This window comes from Cydia amplana, chromosome 6 (assembly GCF_948474715.1).
Source record: "Cydia amplana chromosome 6, ilCydAmpl1.1, whole genome shotgun sequence".
Lineage (NCBI taxonomy): Eukaryota > Metazoa > Arthropoda > Insecta > Lepidoptera > Tortricidae > Cydia > Cydia amplana.
Genome location: NC_086074.1, coordinates 16,147,871 through 16,167,072, shown reverse-complemented (window position 1 = coordinate 16,167,072; position 19,202 = coordinate 16,147,871). Strand labels below are relative to the sequence as shown.

Below are 19,202 nucleotides of genomic sequence, written 5' to 3'. Positions count from 1 at the left end.
TAAGGCCCCAGAATTAAGCGGATTTCATCTACCCATCTTGTTTTTGGATGTTTTTGTTTTCTACTTCCGTCTCTTGGGTGCAAAAGTCATATAGCGGCCGTCATATAGCGGTCGTAAAAAGACGGCCGTCTTTACGGTGACGACATGTGGAAAGTTTCACGGCGTCATAACACACCGTCAGCCACCAAAGTCAAAGGAAACGTATCCAGGAGTATATATACGTGTATATGGACGATCTTGATTTAGCTTTACTAATTTACTTGGAGGATGAACTATCATCAGAAGAGGAAAATAATCGTAGTGCGGAAGATCATTTATCTCGTAGTACAGGTGCATTTGAGATTTTAGTACAAATAAAAATGGCTTCACCGCTACCAAATAAAACGTTTAGAATACGATCCGCCCTACTTTTTTGTGATTATCGCTCTAAAAGTAGTAATTTTAGTAGAAATAGTAGATTTATGTGGTAGCCCTAAAATTTCTTCTTTTTTCTTGTGCAAGCGAGATAGCAAATAGTGCCAGTCTTCTCCTCGTGGTGAAGGCGGCATCAATTTCTGAATTAATTACCATTTGTCGCGAAACTGCGCGTCCTCTATCTTTTCTAGACCAAAATCTCTAATCTTATCCCTGCTTGTGTTAAATAGTGTTCTAAATGGCTTCAGATGATGAAGTAGACGGTTCATTTGCAGGTAAACGTTGAATATCTATTAGCATGTCATAGGTAAGCCGCGAATAGCGGTATCATGTGTTTACTTGTGGTATAAGCAATTAAAAATTTGAAGATTTTGGCTTTCGAATTAAAGTGTTAAAAACAAACAGCATCGAACGACAGTATGTGTTCTTAAAACATCTAATAGTGCAGTATAATGGTGTAATTGTTTTCGGTGGGTTGTAAATATTTTGTGAGTGGCAGTTCGTGACAGAAAAGAACATGCAATTCTGCTCATTACTACTTAACAAAATGGACGCCGCCAAACAAAGGGATTAGTGACCTTAACCGCTAGGAGCGCGCGTGTTTCGGAAAATACTGGGTTCTCGTGGGTTTGCCGGTGCGAGACAGGTGGTGAGCATGGTTGCAGTGGTTTGACCAGTTTATTTTATTTCGTTTTAGGCGACGAGGACGTGGAGGAAGGTGAAGGTCAGAATGAAAATTCTGGGGAAAGTGATGAAGCACCACCTAAGGTAAGAGTATACATTTGTAAACAAAAGTGCTTGATGACACTGTGTTGGCATCTTCAGAAGGTGATTGTAGAGATCCCTGGTGTACTGATAAATATAACACCTAGTTAACATAATTAATTTATTTATAAAACCGCCAATGAGGCGTAATGCCTATCTGAAAGTCTTCAAAACCAGTGCCTATTTTTCACATCTTTACTTTCATTTTGTAAACAAAATAAAATTAACTTTCCCTAGGAGGATGATGAATACTCCCCAGAAGATGGTAGAAAGAAGAAGAAGGGTAAGAAAAGAAAGGCCCGTGGAGAAGACAAAAAGGGCAGAAAGAAAAAGAAGAAGCGAAAGAATGAGAGTGAAGATGTAAGTACTTTATAATATACATATTATAGACTAGCGCCTGCAAATTTGTTGGTACAAAAGTTAACAAACTATAATAAATGTCATTACTGTAGTTGTTGTTGTCCTAAGGCACCCTAAAGGTGCAGAGGGCCTTCATTACTGGAGTACTGATTTTAGTTAATGGCCTCCTAGCCTAATGGTAGTGAACCTGCCTATGAAGTAGGTTTGAATCCTGGGACTAAGTTGATTTGTGTTAGATTGTCCAGTATTTATTTATTTATAAAATATATTAATCCAGGTAATAAGTTTTTGGCAAAAATTTTATTTTTGGTACACGCTTTTATCGCTGACTGTACTTTTCTTACGACAGACAACTAATACTCATCGAGACAATTCTAAAAACCCTTAACACAATTAGGTTGCGTTGTTTCATCATAGAGTTCCTATGGCCACCTCCTGTCTCCGTCATCAGATCAGCTCGATGGTACCATAATATTGTCACCTGACTTACATGTGTATGCAAAATTTCAGCTGAATCGGAAATCGGGAAGTGGATCAAATTTAACTTGCAAGATTCCATTACATAGTTACATACAGGTCGACCTAATAAAAGCGTGTTAAAAACTACCTGCATATATTGTATCATTCTTCAGATGTTTTTGTACCTAAGAACTTAAATGAGTTTGTAAACACAAACATTTACATTTTGTAATCCGTGTGATGAAAAACTGACATCAATAATATCTTTCTTTTTTCATTTTCATAAATCATTTGTGAAAAATATTGGATTTACTGAAACATTTAAATATTCATGATCAACTTCTAAATTAACAAAAAAATGGCATTGAATTAATTTTACCTGTAAAACATTCAAGTTCAAGCATACCTAGTTAATTAGGCAAGCTAACCCAATAAAAGTACCAATTATCCTTATGCTTATTACCTTGATATTACAATGGCTTCTGTTATGTCATTATTTCAGATAAACATAAGGAAACATTTGTAAAGCATTACAGTATAAAAGGCTTAGCCACAAGTAACATGGGTTTTATTTGCATGAACATTAATTCAATAATCAATATTAAACTTTCGTGAGACATATTTTAAACTGTTCAGATGACAACGGATTCACTCAATACATTTTTTATTATTATTAATAATCAAGTTACACTTACGATTTTTTTATATTTTATAAATATTCGAAGTACTTGTGTAAAGAAGTATATCATTTTTCATTTAGAAATGTAACACCTGGCATGCCTAGGATGTAAATTACCAGCCAAACAACGACTGAGGTTTTAAGTTTTGAATAGAATTTTAAGTTTTGAATAGAATTTTGATTAACAGTTTTGAATGATTCATGATTAGTTTCACAAGACTTATATAGACCGGGATCCGTGATTACTGATTACCTTTAGTATTGTTTTCGAGCTCCCGATATTTCGACGCAGTTACATGCATCTTGTAACTCGCAAACAATACTAAAGGTAATCATGGTTCATATCCCGGTCTATATAAGTCTAGTGAATTTTGATTATTCCTTTTGTGGGACTCAAGGGGTTACTGTACAAATGTACACACATTAAACTACTAACACAAGTATAACTAATGAGGGCTTGTATTCGTCCAGGATGACGAGTTTGGGTTGGAGATTGAAGCGGAAGGTGACAGTGACTATGCGCTAAGTGCTATGACAAGCAAGAAGTCGCGCAAGGGTCGCGGCAGCAAGCACAACACTACGCCCTCTACACCGGTTGCTTCTGACTCGGGCTGTGAGTAACCTAGTTTATCTTGAGGGTTGAAGCAGGAGGTGAAAGTGAGTATTCACTGAGCGCAGTGATAAGTAAGAAATCGCACAAAGGCCGCGGCAGTAATTATAATCCTACGCACTTTATACCCACTGCCTCTGAATCGGACTCTGGTGAGTGTTGACATGGAGTATTATACATTCAAATTCAAAATTCAAATTCAAAATATATTTATTTCATGAAATACAGAAGTATCAATAAAAGCAGTACAGTGATCCCCATACTAGGCACAGCCTGTATCGTGGGAATCTTAGAGAAATACCGAATAATAAATTTGCCACTATAAATATCAAAGCAATTACATTTTAGGTAAATAAGAAATTTTTGTCTATTATCCTAACTAAAGTCTCAGTAAGTTAAAAAGGTGTAAGTAATGTGTAAGTTTATGTGAATGTACTTAATTATGTGTGTATGTATGTATGTGAGTATGTATGTAAGAATTAATTATGTGTGTGCGAATACCTGTGGCCTATTTTATAAAGCTACAAGTTACAATCCACAAGTGGAAGTCTCATTTTACTTTTATAAAGCTTATATAAAGGCAATTTTCTGCTACAAAAACAAATCACCTTGTAATATCTGTGTGTGTGTTAATATTATAATAAAAACATAAGTGTTCCTCAAAACCTGCGTTTCACTAAACTCCAAATACTACACACCTTCTATATGAGTAAAGTTTGTAAACATAAACGCAACTGAAATAAGCAATCACACACTCCTACCAAATCAATATGTTACGAGTAGGGATTGCAAATTATCGAAACTTTCAGGTATTCGAATATTCAACTTTTTCTAACGACATATTCGAATATTCGAATAATTATTCGAATATTATAAAAAATAAGAAAAGGAACGAGAAATCGGTTTATTATCGTTTTATTCAAAAGCTTTTTTCACATATTGCTAAAACTAATGATATTTAGCAGAAATCCACTTAATTGACTAGATTTTATCATCCTACTATGAGATGCCCACATTTATAAAAACAAGTAAAACGCCAAAATTAGACGTATTCAATATTTCTAGATAAAACTTTTATTATAAAAGCGTCGTTGCGTGAAATAATATAACTTTAACCATCCAAATACATAGGTATGTAAGATATTTTTTTATTAGGTAATTATTTTCTGATTTAAATTAACTTGTAGTCGCTCAGAGGCCTGTAAAAAGGCCTTTAATTCCGTTGTATTTTGAATCTTTATTGACTTTATTTGTTTTGGCAAGTTTTTATTCCTAATGGTCGGCTAATTATATAATATTGGAATATTTAAGGGAAAAAGTTAGTTGACTACTGGGTGGATTATTCGTCAGCTAAAGGTGCATGGTTTGATTACCTAGTTGGGCAGGTTTGGTATGATCAGTTTGAGAATTACGATAAGTGGTAAGGTTTAGACTTCAAAAATTCGCTTAACGTACGCTTGTACTGAATAAACAGAATTACCCTTTAACTTGAAACTTACGCACCGTAAAAATAACATACTTTTTGATTTCGTTTTCTTTCAAATTGAGTTAGGTTTCACTGTATTCACGAAGTCTATCGAGAGGAATACAGTAAAAATATTATTTCCTTCGTATTTGGGTACCTACCGTTCCTCATTCACTGTAAATACCCGGAAAACACACAGAAACTGTAACTACAGCGGATGAAATAGATTTTTTATAGTAATAAAAAATATTCGAATATTCGAAACCTGAGCGGCCGAATATTCGAATATCAAAATAGGTCGAATATTCGACAAATTCGAATATTCGAATTGCAAGCCCTAGTTACGAGGTAAGATATCTGAGGTTTATACAATTCATGAAATACTTTTGGGATATTATTGCGGGGGAATAAAGTCCTATCCAGTGTGTAAAATCGGCACTTCTCTGCATTTTCATTCAAAATTTACAGTCACAATAGTGTAGAAGTAGTATAAGTACATACTTTTATTATAAACATGATTTGTATTTTTTTATCAATATGTATCTCGGTAGCGTCCATAACATGAGCTGTTTCTAGGTCGGGAATCACAGGGGAACATATAGTCTAGTTAGATTATTATTTTCAATTGGTATCTTCTGCGCGCATGTAATCTTCTTAAGTGGTCTGTACCTAGGTAATAATGCTCTTGAAGTCATGTTATTTATTTTACACTCGCGATCTAAAAAATCCACGATCTACAATCAAAGCGAATCCAGCAAGACATTGATATTTATTTATTTAGTTCTAAACATTTTAAATTGATCATTATGATGAATTTTAAAACGAGAACGTTGGTTAAAATCGAATATAATGTAACTAAAATATGTGAAAAGAAGCCAATCATGCATCTTACTCGATAGTTTTTTGCTTGCGACTGCAGACAAATTTATTGCAGTCAGAGTAAAAATAGTTGTTCCAGTACAAACAACAACACTTAACTGTCCATTGGTGGACCTTATGCCTTTTGTAATAAGGTTTACGAACTGTCAGTTAACAGTGTGGCCGATGGTACTTACAAGAACAATAGTCTTTGAAAAAAATATTTTGAACAGTTTCGTTAAACATTCATGATACTTTGTATGGATACGATGTCCATGTGAATTATGACTCTATGTCAACTAAAATCAAACACGATTATTTTCCCATCACACTAAAATCCCATTTCACCCAACATTAGATAGCAATTATGAATGTCCGATTCGCTCCCCGCAATGTAACCTAATAGAAGTATCAATTGGCGTACGAAGGTCGGGGTCAGCGACCCCGCGCGACGAGAGTAGCGTAACAATTATAGAGCGTTGGTATTGTACCCGCGTAGCCTCCACGCTCTCACTGGCTGGCGGGATGATCACTTTTTTGTCAAAAACAAAATGATCGATACGAAAGTTTCATTTGAGTTTATTATATCGTTAGGGATAGAAAAAGTTAATTAACTTTAGTAGGAATACCATCATCATCTTCCTCGCGTTGTCCCGGCATTTTGCCACGGCTCATAGGAGCCTGGAGTCAGCTTGGCAACTAATCCCAGTAATTGGCGTGGGCACTAGTTTTTACGAAAGCGACTGCCATCTGACCTTCCAACCCAGGGGGTAAACTAGGCCCGTATTGGGATTAGTCCGGTTTTCCTCACGATGTTTTCCTTCACCGAAAAGCGACTGGTAAATATCAAATGATATTTCGTACATAAGTTCCGAAAAACTCATTGGTACGAGCCGGGATTCGAACCTGCGACCTCCAGATTGCAATTCGCACGCTCTTACCGCTAGGCCACCAGCGCTTAGCGAAAAAAGCGAAAGCAACAAAAATACCTAATTAATATTTAATCATGGAACCAGCTCGCAATTTTCACGTGAAAACTGAAAAATGCAACAAAGTGTAGGACGGCTGGACATGCTAAAGCATTTCTTTCTGCCCAAGCTGAAATTGAGGCCTTCGCTTCGCTCAACCATTAAAATAATGCTTCAATACCTTGGAGGATACAACTAAACGGAGTAGCCATTAACAGGCTTTCCCCTCTGTCGAAAATAGGCGGCCAACGGTCATACACAATGTATGGACTGACGTTTATCTGACATGGCTATTTTTACGTTACGCATACATTTGACGTTCCCCTCCCCCGCAAAAATCGGCAGACTGTTTTGTACAGAAAATTACAGACATGGCGTCTCCGTTTGATTATATCCTCCAAGTTCAATACTGATGTATCTCATGTATCTGTTGCTATGTGGCAGTAAATTATTTCAACACCTTCCTAAGTTGCAGTACGTGTTAATTTACGTAGGTATCTAAATTGACAGCTGTTGATATTGTTATTATTATCGTCAATCATCATCATCGGCCTGTTACATCAAAAAAGCGTCCATAAGAGTGCGGCACTTCCCCAAATTACTTGACCATTTTAGGAATTCGATTTTACCACTTTTTCGCAATTGTATCTTTAGTTGTTCATAATAAAATCGTAGGGATATCCCTAACAAAAACTGTCCGGGTTCGCTTCCCTGATGTGACATTCAACTATGGCGAATATGGGAAAACCTGAACTGATGGCAGCCAACTAGTAGTCATATGCCTTGTTGTTTTAATACTCGCATTATTCAATGTTATAGTATCTAAAATAATCTTACAACCCCTCTGGTGTCGTGGCTGTCTATGGGTACGGTAATCGCTTAGCATCAGGCTTAAGCTTTTAGTCTGGCTAGCCAAAAATTGTTGACAGATATTTCGTTGTTGTATCACCAATTGTCTATGATTTAAAAAAAAAGCTTAGTATCAGTTGTCAATTTATGTCATTCATTCAAATTGTTTGCGGTTTATAAGGGGTTTATTTTAAATAATACATAATACTAATAATGTCTACAGGATGATTGGAAATTCGCCGTATTCCTTGAAAGGGGTTATTCTATGGGTCATTTGCAATTTAAAGTTATCGAGCTAGGTTTTATTTACACTACATTTCATTTTTCGCTTTGTTACAATGGTATATGGTGAGAAAGTGATAACATATGTGTTTATCGTTGACTGTACTTTACATAGTGGTAGAAATTATGTGAGCTGACTTTGAATGCACGTCAACGTATATTTAACTTACATCCTTAGGTACCTTACGTGTGCGCAGAAAATCAAAAATATTTTCTAGTATCAAAACTATAATTCCTACTACACGAAAGTGTGACCAGCCCAAGATTTTTTGAATTTCCCGCTAAACACTTGTATAATATTTCAGTAGCCAGACTCGAATGTGACGGCATGCCGACAGTGGAGGAAGTTTGTTCCGCGTTCTCGCTCAATGACGTGGACATCCAGTACTCGGCCGCGGACTTCGAGAACTTGACGTCCTACAAGCTTTTCCAGCAGCATGTCCGGCCATTGCTGGTTAAAGGAAATCCAAAGGTCAGTATTGTTCATATTCGTTTCTATTAGAATGTTAAGAATGTGGATATCATTATTGCTCTTCGGTTAGGTACTGGTCAACCTTATCATTCGAAACATTACTGAAAATATCTTAATGATTTTTCTAAGACAGACACAATAATTCGCTAACTTTTTCTTGAATAAAATCTAGCGTCCGCATTTTTTTTCCAGCAGCATCCGACTGGTTCGATTCCGTACACTAACGCGCGGTTTTTCTTTTCTGAAGCATTTTTCTAAACTCGTATTTTTATAACGCGCAGGCTAGCATGTTACCTACCCCACCTTGACAAACCCTTTAATAACATCTTTATTTATCGATTAGGTGCCAGTATCGAAACTGATGATGCTGGTAGCGGCCAAATGGCGTCTGTACTGTGTGTTGAACCCCAACCGGGGCATGGGCTCTGAGGAGAACACCAACACGTCCACGGCCTCCGATTACGTGCCCAAAGCTAGGGCTGGACGTCCGCCTAAGGAACCAAAGGTTAGTGTACACTTTACATGCCACTTGGGCCCTTCGTCGACGCATCGGAAAGCTGAAAGCATGCGTACGCATAGACTTATAAGCAGAGATCGGACAAATTTGCGACATTGCTCGCAATAATGTGGGCAAGACTCCGAAATTGATTAAATAATTAATCATTTAATTATTTTAATTCATTTTTTACTTGAGATTTAATTTTGTTCCCTCGTCAATAAATAGCACTTAAATATATTATTGATATAAAAAAATGAGTACCTACAGAAAATTTAGAAAACATACTGATTAATTTCTTTAATAAATTTACATTATAAGAAATCTTTGTGTTTTTTATTGATTAGGAATCAAAATTAAACCTCAGGTAAGAAATTAATTAAATGATTAATTATTTAATCAATTTTGGAGTCATGTCCACATTATTGCGAGCAATGTCGCAAATTTGTCCGATCTCTGCTTATAAGTCCCGGTAAGTTATGATCCGGGATGTGATATGATACGACCGTGATTACCTTTTGTATTGTTTTCGAGCTCCCGATATTTCGACGCAGTTACATGCATCTTGTTCACGGGTAACTGAAGATAGCGGGTGGGTGTCAAAGTTGTGTAGACCGCGCTCGGTCTACCCTCATTCGTGCGCGTCGGCTGCGTTCGCTTTCAACGTTACCACGCGTCCGTTCACACTCGTCGGTCCGTCCGTACGCATTTTCGTACTAACGAGCGATTTCTCATTTATTAAATGCAGCTCGATGCTTACAGTAGATGTTTCCACCCTTTTACTATGGTGTACTTTATCATAGAAAAGCGGAGGCTATAACAATAGGCTACATGACAAATTTTCATTTATGGTATCAATCGATCGGGTTTGTTTTTAGGATCAAATGTCTATATGGGATCCATTGCATTAAAGTAACACAAAAGTCAGAAATTGTAGTCAAAGGCCGACAGTCGCACTTCACTCGCGAAACGCCCTGTACAAAACGGCAAGGGAACGTGACGTCAAGGTCTCCGGGAGCCCATCTTGTAGTATGGACAAAACAAGAAAATTGCGTTTTTGTCGGTGAAATATTGCGTTCATGTATATAGTTGCTGTACAATATTTTTTTGGATGAAATGTAAGGAATCGAATGGTACCCTTACTTATATCGTTTTTGGAAGTTAAAAAAAAATATTGTGATAAATTGCTTGTTTGCCATCTATTTTACTAGATTTTGTTATAAATAAATAAATAAAATAAATAAATATTGGGGGACATCTTACACAGATCAACCTGGCCCTAACTAAGCAAAGCTTGTACTATGGGTGCTAGGCGACGATATACATACGTATATAGATAAATACATACATAGATACATAGAAAACATCCATGACTCCGGAACAAATATTAGTGTTCATCACACAAATAAATGCCCTTACCGGGATTCGAACCCAGGACCATCGGCTTAGCAGGCAGGGTCACTACCCACTAGGCCAGACCGGTCGCCAAATTCAACATGTGTCATCATCCCACAGACAATCCAACCTCTAGACATAGCATAGTCGCGCTACCCCCTCTGCCACACATACGGTAGCGTTACTCCATCTTCGAGTAAATCCCGTGCCGTGATTGGTCCGTGTCTTTGAACGGACCAATCACGGCACGGGATTCGCTCACCTCGTCCCCCCGCACCCCCGTATTTTTGGCAGCATCGGTTTCATGAAAGAATTGGCCTAAGCTCAGTCTAGAGGTTGGATTGTCAGTGCATCATCCCTATTGGTGTTTTATGTCAGAACGAGGACACGGTGGAGGAGTTGGAGGGGGAGGAGGACGAGGAGGCGGACAGCGACGGCGGCACGGCCTTGCCCCGCAAGCGCGGCCGCAAGGCCCGGCACGGCGCGCGCGGCAAGCCCGGCCGCAAGCCCAAGGTGCCCACGCTCAAGATCAAGTTCAGCAAGCGCAAGCGGACCAGCAGCGTGAGTACACTCGCCATCAGATATATCGGAGCGGCCGAAGTGCTCTAAATTATCTGAACACGCACTCAATGGTACGTTTACACGCTTGCCGAGGCTTGGCAAGCGTGTACAAGCTTCAAGCCTTTACAAACTCATGGATGCCATTTGCATGCTTGCGAGTGCGTTACTGTGTTCCGGACAAGCAAGCATGGCAGACGTGGACGTTGAAGTTGTGTCGGCAATTGCTCTAAGTAAACACTAAACACGCGCCAACGTGTAAATACGTCGCAAGCGCTTGCCGCAAGCTCCCTTTGATCTGTCTCCAAAAACCGACACTAGCCCGGATCGCGGCAAGCTCTTGCAAGCTCACGCAAGCCAAGCCAAACAACCCCGTTCACACGCTTGTGTTTGTGGAAGCTTGTCGAGACTTGCCAAGCGTGTAAACGTACCATAACGCCTTGACAATAGAGGCGTGTTCAGGTGTTTGTGAGTACCTTGGCCGCTCCGATATATCTGATGGCGACTGTACACAGATATAAAGATTATAAAGTGTCATTCTATGGAACTTGCTATCTATGTAAACAAACCGCCAAATTAAAATTTTCTCTGAATAAGTACTGTCTTACTGTACTGTACTATTACTGTAAAATTAGTACTGTAAAATTACTGTCTTGGGTGAGACTTGAACTCACGGCCTCTGGATAGATACTCCAGCGCTCAAGTTCAAGTCTCACCCGAGACAGTAATTTTTCCACTTTTAAATTTATTCTAAGCTTAAAGCGCTGGTGGCCTAGCGGTAAGACCGTGCGACTTGCAATCCGGAGGTCGCGGGTTCGGACCCCGGCTCGTACCAATGAGTTTTTCGGAACTTATGTACGAAATATCATTTGATATTTACCAGTCGCTTTTCGGTGAAGGAAAACATCGTGAGGAAACTGGACTAATCCCAATACGGGCCTGGTTTACCCTCTGGGTTGGAAGGTCAGATGGCAGTCGCTTTAGTGAAAACTAGTGCCCACGCCAATTACTGGGATTAGTTGCCAAGCGGACCCCAGGCTCCCATGAGCCGTGGCAAAATGCCGGGACAACGCGAGGAAGATGAAATTTATTCTAAGCTCAATAGCATCGATCGCAGACGTTTGCTAAAAACGTTTGCTGCTTGTTAAAAATTAAAAATTGTTTCTGAATGTCAATTTACTAGTGACTTTTGTTTACATAGTTAGCAAGTTCCATAGAATGACACTTCAGTGGCTATTGTGTGATATCAGGATGATCATAATGATGAGTCAATCATTGCTAGGACAATAGAGATAAAGGCGGATCAAGTTAACTGTGAGCTTCGAAAGACGGATTTATTGTTTATAGCTCTACTCAGACGTATGTAATGTCTTGTTCTAATTTTGGTTAAACACATATTCAACTAAAACAAACACATTTTAATTTGAATCGTTATGGCGTTCTTAAATTTACAATATCAAATGGTTTGTTAAATAATTTCCATTACCATCATCACCATTTATTTCAATCAGCCGGGCTAGTACATGATTGGCGCGACAGTATCTCGACCGCGAGATATACTACCTGTCTCTCTAATTAATACAGTTAGAAAAATACGAGTAGTCTATTTCGCGGGCAAGATACTGTCGTGCCAATCATGTGCTATTAGGCTTACTGAATTATTATAAGATCCATACAAGTATTTTTGAAAGGTTTTATGCTTTACTGTGAATTTGCTACTGCAATTGATGCTTTTATTTGACGCTTTTTCAGGACGAAATTTGCACGGTGGGGGTCAACTCGCTTTTTGTACAGCCAAAAACGTGTGGCAGCCGAACCGCTTGTTACAAACGATACTTACCACTTTCCCCAACTTATAGATCCATTCGTCACAGGAGGAGGAACCCGAAGGCAGCGCGGGGGCCAACTCGGAGTCGGACGCGGAGTTCGAGCAGATGCTCGCCGAGGCCGAGGAGCCCAAGCCCCAGCCCCAGCCCCAGCAGCAGCCGCCCGGCGAAGACGCCGCGCCGCCCGCCGACGACGGCACGCCGGTATATACACCATACACCACCACTACCACTAAAGCCTTGGATTCCTCCGAAAACGGTGCCGTCATATTACGGCCGCTATATAGCGTTGACTGACGTCACTAGAACGTTGTCTATGTAAACAAGATGGCGCGGTTTCCTAGACGGCGTTACGTTACGTTGATTGTCAACGTAACGTAAGATGACGGCCGTCATGACGGTGTCGATAGTTTCGTGAACGTTTTATTAGATAGCGGTGACGCCATTTTGAATAAATGACACGAGATTTGAATAAATGATTCCGTACTACGATTATTTTACTCTTCTGATGATATTTCATCCTCCAAGTAAATTATAGATGATGAAGCAAATCTTGTCAGTAGGAAAAGGCGCGAAATTCAAATTTTCTATGGGACGATACCCCTTCGCGCCTACATTTTTCAAATTTGCCGCTTTGACCTTGGTGGATGACGGTGTGTTATGACGTCGTGGTACTTTCCACATGTCGCCACCGTAAAGACGGCCGTCTTTTGCGGCTTTATCGTCCCATAGAAAATTTGAATTTCGCGCCTTTTCCTACTGACAGGATTTGCTTGATCATCTATAATTTACTTGGAGGATGAAATATCATCAGAAGAGGAAAATAATCGTAGTACGGAATCGTTTATTCAAATCTCGTGTCATTTATTCAAATTGGCGTCACCGCTATCTAATAAAACGTTCACGAAACTATCGACACCGTCATGACGGCCGTCATCTTACGTTACGTTGACAATCAACGTAACGTAACGCCGTCTAGGAAACCGCGCCATCTTGTTTACATAGACAACGTTCTAGTGACGTCATTCAACGCTATATAGCGGCCGTAATATGACGGCACCGTTTTCGGAGGAATCCAAAGCTTAACACTAACACAAGACTAGTCATCTGACGGAGACCAGGATAACTAACAATATTTCATACGGAATGGCCACGCACCATTCTACCCCCGACCTAGGTTCGACGGCGATGTCGGAAAATTCAAAATGACAGTGTATCCCTAAACTTAAAGAACTTGACGAGTAATGATTATAGACATTTTGTGTGGCCAAAGGCACTAAATTTCCGTACTGTGGCGTGTCCGCCCTATGGCACTATCTCTTGCCAGTTACCAGCTAATTTCGTAACATACCTCTACTTTTTGTTATGTCGTTGCAATAAGGTTTACGAATTGTCAGTTAAGCAACGCGGGTAATGCTAAATTTTTCTTATCTTCCGTTAATAGACGAAAAAAATATCTATGCTTTTTATTTATTTCGAAAGATACTTAGATGTACGAACAGCAGTCTATGCCGAATGCATTCTCTGCATCACAGAGTAGATTAGGAAAGACCACCTTCTAGACAGAACCTATTTTTTAAATCTGTTCTCTATTAGTTGTATTGTCCTGTTTACACATGACACATTGATTACAGGCCCCCAGGAAGAAAGCCAAGACCAAGATCGGTAACAAGAGCAAGAAGAAGAGGAACAAGCTCAAGACCACCAACAAGTTCCCCGACGGCGCGGAGGGCGAGCAGGAGCACCAGGACTATTGCGAGGTAACATTCTTACTTCACACTCATTCAGTACATATCCATGAACCTTAGCAAGAAGAAGAGGAACAAGCTCAAGACCACCAACAAGGTCCCCGACGGCGCGGAGGGCGAGCAGGAGCACCAGGACTATTGCGAGGTAACATTCTTACTTCACACTCATTCAGTACATATCCATGAACCTTAGCAAGAAGAAGAGGAACAAGCTCAAGACCACCAACAAGGTCCCCGACGGCGCGGAGGGCGAGCAGGAGCACCAGGACTATTGCGAGGTAACATTCTTACTTCACACTCATTCAGTACATATCTATGAACCTTAGCAAGAAGAAGAGGAACCAGCTCAAGACCACCAACAAGTTCCCCGACGGCGCGGAGGGCGAGCAGGAGCACCAGGACTATTGCGAGGTAACATTCTTACTTCACACTCATTCAGTACATATCCATGAACCTTAGCAAGAAGAAGAGGAACAAGCTCAAGACCACCAACAAGGTCCCCGACGGCGCGGAGGGCGAGCAGGAGCACCAGGACTATTGCGAGGTAACATTCTTACTTCACACTCATTCAGTACATATCTATGAACCTTAGCAAGAAGAAGAGGAACCAGCTCAAGACCACCAACAAGTTCCCCGACGGCGCGGAGGGCGAGCAGGAGCACCAGGACTATTGCGAGGTAACATTCTTACTTCACACTCATTCAGTACATATCCATGAACCTTAGCAAGAAGAAGAGGAACAAGCTCAAGACCACCAACAAGGTCCCCGACGGCGCGGAGGGCGAGCAGGAGCACCAGGACTATTGCGAGGTAACATTCTTACTTCACACTCATTCAGTACATATCTATGAACCTTAGCAAGAAGAAGAGGAACCAGCTCAAGACCACCAACAAGTTCCCCGACGGCGCGGAGGGCGAGCAGGAGCACCAGGACTATTGCGAGGTAACATTCTTACTTCACACTCATTCAGTACATATCCATGAACCTTAGCAAGAAGAAGAGGAACAAGCTCAAGACCACCAACAAGGTCCCCGACGGCGCGGAGGGCGAGCAGGAGCACCAGGACTATTGCGAGGTAACATTCTTACTTCACACTCATTCAGTACATATCTATGAACCTTAGCAAGAAGAAGAGGAACCAGCTCAAGACCACCAACAAGTTCCCCGACGGCGCGGAGGGCGAGCAGGAGCACCAGGACTATTGCGAGGTAACATTCTTACTTCACACTCATTCAGTACATATCCATGAACCTTAGCAAGAAGAAGGGGAACAAGCTCAAGACCACCAACAAGGTCCCCGACGGCGCGGAGGGCGAGCAGGAGCACCAGGACTATTGCGAGGTAACATTCTTACTTCACACTCATTCAGTACATATCTATGAACCTTAGCAAGAAGAAGAGGAACCAGCTCAAGACCACCAACAAGTTCCCCGACGGCGCGGAGGGCGAGCAGGAGCACCAGGACTATTGCGAGGTAACATTCTTACTTCACACTCATTCAGTACATATCTATGAACCTTAGCAAGAAGAAGAGGAACAAGCTCAAGACCACCAACAAGGTCCCCGACGGCGCGGAGGGCGAGCAGGAGCACCAGGACTATTGCGAGGTAACATTCTTACTTCACACTCATTCAGTACATATCTATGAACCTTAGCAAGAAGAAGAGGAACAAGCTTAAGACCACCAACAAGTTCCCGACGGCGCGGAGGGCGAGCAGGAGCACCAGGACTATTGCGAGGTAACATTCTTACTTCACACTCATTCAGTACATATCTATGAACCTTAGCAAGAAGAAGAGGAACCAGCTCAAGACCACCAACAAGGTCCCCGACGGCGCGGAGGGCGAGCAGGAGCACCAGGACTATTGCGAGGTAACATTCTTACTTCACACTCATTCAGTACATATCTATGAACCTTAGCAAGAAGAAGAGGAACCAGCTCAAGACCACCAACAAGGTCCCCGACGGCGCGGAGGGCGAGCAGGAGCACCAGGACTATTGCGAGGTAACATTCTTACTTCACACTCATTCAGTACATATCTATGAACCTTAGCAAGAAGAAGAGGAACCAGCTCAAGACCACCAACAAGGTCCCCGACGGCGCGGAGGGCGAGCAGGAGCACCAGGACTATTGCGAGGTAACATTCTTACTTCACACTCATTCAGTACATATCTATGAACCTTAGCAAGAAGAAGAGGAACCAGCTCAAGACCACCAACAAGGTCCCCGACGGCGCGGAGGGCGAGCAGGAGCACCAGGACTATTGCGAGGTAACATTCTTACTTCACACTCATTCAGTACATATCTATGAACCTTCGTACAAAGAAATCCTAAGAAAATAGAATATTAAAGCCATACATTTGACAGCTGACTTTAATGACGTATATCTTTATAGTTTTTCTTGTTAAAAACTGTAATGTAAAGGACCATATACTTCAAAATCAAATTTGCGGTTATGATGTGTTGCACTTCATAAATTGTATTTGCATCTCTCATATTCCGACGAGTCATATTTTGACGACTTGTCTGGCTTAGTGGTTAGTGACCCTGCCTGTGAAGCCGCGGTACTGGGTTCATTTATTTGTGTGATGAGCACAGTATTACCTATTCACTATTGTATATAATAATGTAAATAACGCGTCTGTGACAATGTATGATCAATACAAATAAAGAATATGAATATGAATATTTATGTATTTGTATATTATATATATCGTTGTCTGAGTACCCACAACACAAGCCTTTTTGAGCTTACTGTAAGTCTTAGTCAATCTGTGTAAGAATGTCCTATAATATTTATTTATTTATATTCTGACTAAAAAAGTAGAAGATTCATAGGGAGAATCTATTTTTAGCCCACATTACAATTGAGCCTTAATTAAATGTCATTTTTCTCTAAAGCTTTGGATTCCTCCGAAAACGGTGCCGTCATATGACGGCCGTCATATAGCGGCCGCAAAAGACGGCCGTCTTTACGGTGGCAACATGTGGAAAGTACCACGGCGTCATAACACACCGTCATCCACCAAGGTCAAAGCGGCAAATTTGAAAAATGTAGGCGCGATGGGATAACGTCCCATAGAAAAGTAGAATTTCGCGCCTTTTCCTACTGACAAGATTTGCTTGATCATCTATAATTTACTTGGAGGATGAAATATCATCAGAAGAGGAAAATAATCGTAGTACGGAATCATTTATTCAAATCTCGTGTCATTTATTCAAAATGGCGCACCGCTATCTAATAAAACGTTCACGGAACTATCGACACCGTCATGACGGCCGTCATCTTACGTTACGTTGACAATCAACGTAACGTAACGCCGTCTAGGAAACCGCGCCATCTTGTTTACATAGACAACGTTCCAGTGACGTCAGTCAACGCTATATAGCGGCCGTAATATGACGGCACCGTTTTCGGAGGAATCCAAAGCTTAACTTGACACAATCGAACAGGTGTGCCAACAAGGCGGCGAGATCATCCTCTGCGACACGTGCCCGCGCGCCTACCACCTGGTGTGCCTGGAGCCCGAGCTGGAGGAGACGCCCGAGGGCCGCTGGTCGTGCCCGCACTGCGATGCCGAGGGCAACCAGGACCAGGACGACGACGACGAACACCAGGAGTTCTGCAGGTCTCTATACTAGCTAGCATCACTCTGATCATCCTCTGCGACACGTGCCCGCGCGCCTACCACCTGGTGTGCCTGGAGCCCGAGCTGGAGGAGACGCCCGAGGGGCGCTGGTCGTGCCCGCACTGCGATGCCGAGGGCAACCAGGACCAGGACGACGACGACGAGCACCAGGAGTTCTGCAGGTCTCTATACTAGCTAGCATCACTCTGATCATCCTCTGCGACACGTGCCCGCGCGCCTACCACCTGGTGTGCCTGGAGCCCGAGCTGGAGGAGACGCCCGAGGGGCGCTGGTCGTGCCCGCACTGCGATGCCGAGGGCAACCAGGACCAGGACGACGACGACGAACACCAGGAGTTCTGCAGGTCTCTATACTAGCTAGCATCACTCTGATCATCCACTGCGACACGTGCCCGCGCGCCTACCACCTGGTGTGCCTGGAGCCCGAGCTGGAGGAGACGCCCGAGGGCCGCTGGTCGTGCCCGCACTGCGATGCCGAGGGCAACCAGGACCAGGACGACGACGACGAACACCAGGAGTTCTGCAGGTCTCTATACTAGCTAGCATCACTCTGATCATCCACTGCGACACGTGCCCGCGCGCCTACCACCTGGTGTGCCTGGAGCCCGAGCTGGAGGAGACGCCCGAGGGCCGCTGGTCGTGCCCGCACTGCGATGCCGAGGGCAACCAGGACCAGGACGACGACGACGAGCACCAGGAGTTCTGCAGGTCTAGCAATGAAATCCTTATTTCAGGCAACTAGTGGCCCATACCATAGAGAAAAAAATACATAGAGTGCTCACTCCATACATCAGTTTTAGTACCAAAAAGACTATTAGCATCTAGCATCGAGTAGCGGAACTATCAGTACTGCTACTTGACAATAGATGTAGCCACCGACCGGAAAGTCTTATGCTGTTGAGATAAGACTTTCCGGTCGGTGCTACATCTATTGTCAAGTAGCAGTACTGATAGTTCCGCTACTCGATGCTAGATGTAGACACTGAAATTAATAGTCTGAACTGATGTATGGAGTGAGCACTCTATGTATTTTTTGCTCTATGCCCATACATAAATACCTTAAAACTAGGATACATATTATACAAATATAACTAAACACTAAAAAGCGGCCAAGTGCGAGTCGGACTCGCCCATGAAGGGTTCCGTATTCAGGGGATTTATGACGTATTAAAAAAACTACTTACTAGATCTCGTTCAAACCAATTTTCGGTGGAAGTTTGCATGGTAATGTACATCATATATTTTTCTATATATTCTCTTCTTTTAGAAGTTACAGGGGGGGGGGGACACATTTTACCACTTTGGAAGTGTCTCTCGCGCAAACTATTCAGTTTAGAAAAAAATTAT

The 19,202-nt window shown here is 41.7% G+C and overlaps 1 protein-coding gene across 1 annotated transcript in view; it reads left to right on the top strand.

The window, feature by feature from the left end:
* Window positions 1–511: 511 nt before the first annotated feature.
* LOC134648968 (chromodomain-helicase-DNA-binding protein Mi-2 homolog) overlaps window positions 512–19,202 on the top strand; it is a 32,983-nt gene continuing 14,292 nt past the window's right edge. Inside the window, exons 1-10 of the mRNA XM_063503639.1 lie at window positions 512–689; window positions 1,112–1,182; window positions 1,417–1,539; window positions 3,149–3,290; window positions 8,018–8,181; window positions 8,525–8,686; window positions 10,451–10,633; window positions 12,505–12,660; window positions 14,091–14,216; window positions 17,660–17,835. Coding sequence (XP_063359709.1) covers window positions 653–689; window positions 1,112–1,182; window positions 1,417–1,539; window positions 3,149–3,290; window positions 8,018–8,181; window positions 8,525–8,686; window positions 10,451–10,633; window positions 12,505–12,660; window positions 14,091–14,216; window positions 17,660–17,835 — 1,340 coding nt within the window. The 5' untranslated portion in view covers window positions 512–652. The remainder of the gene's footprint in view (window positions 690–1,111; window positions 1,183–1,416; window positions 1,540–3,148; window positions 3,291–8,017; window positions 8,182–8,524; window positions 8,687–10,450; window positions 10,634–12,504; window positions 12,661–14,090; window positions 14,217–17,659; window positions 17,836–19,202) is intronic.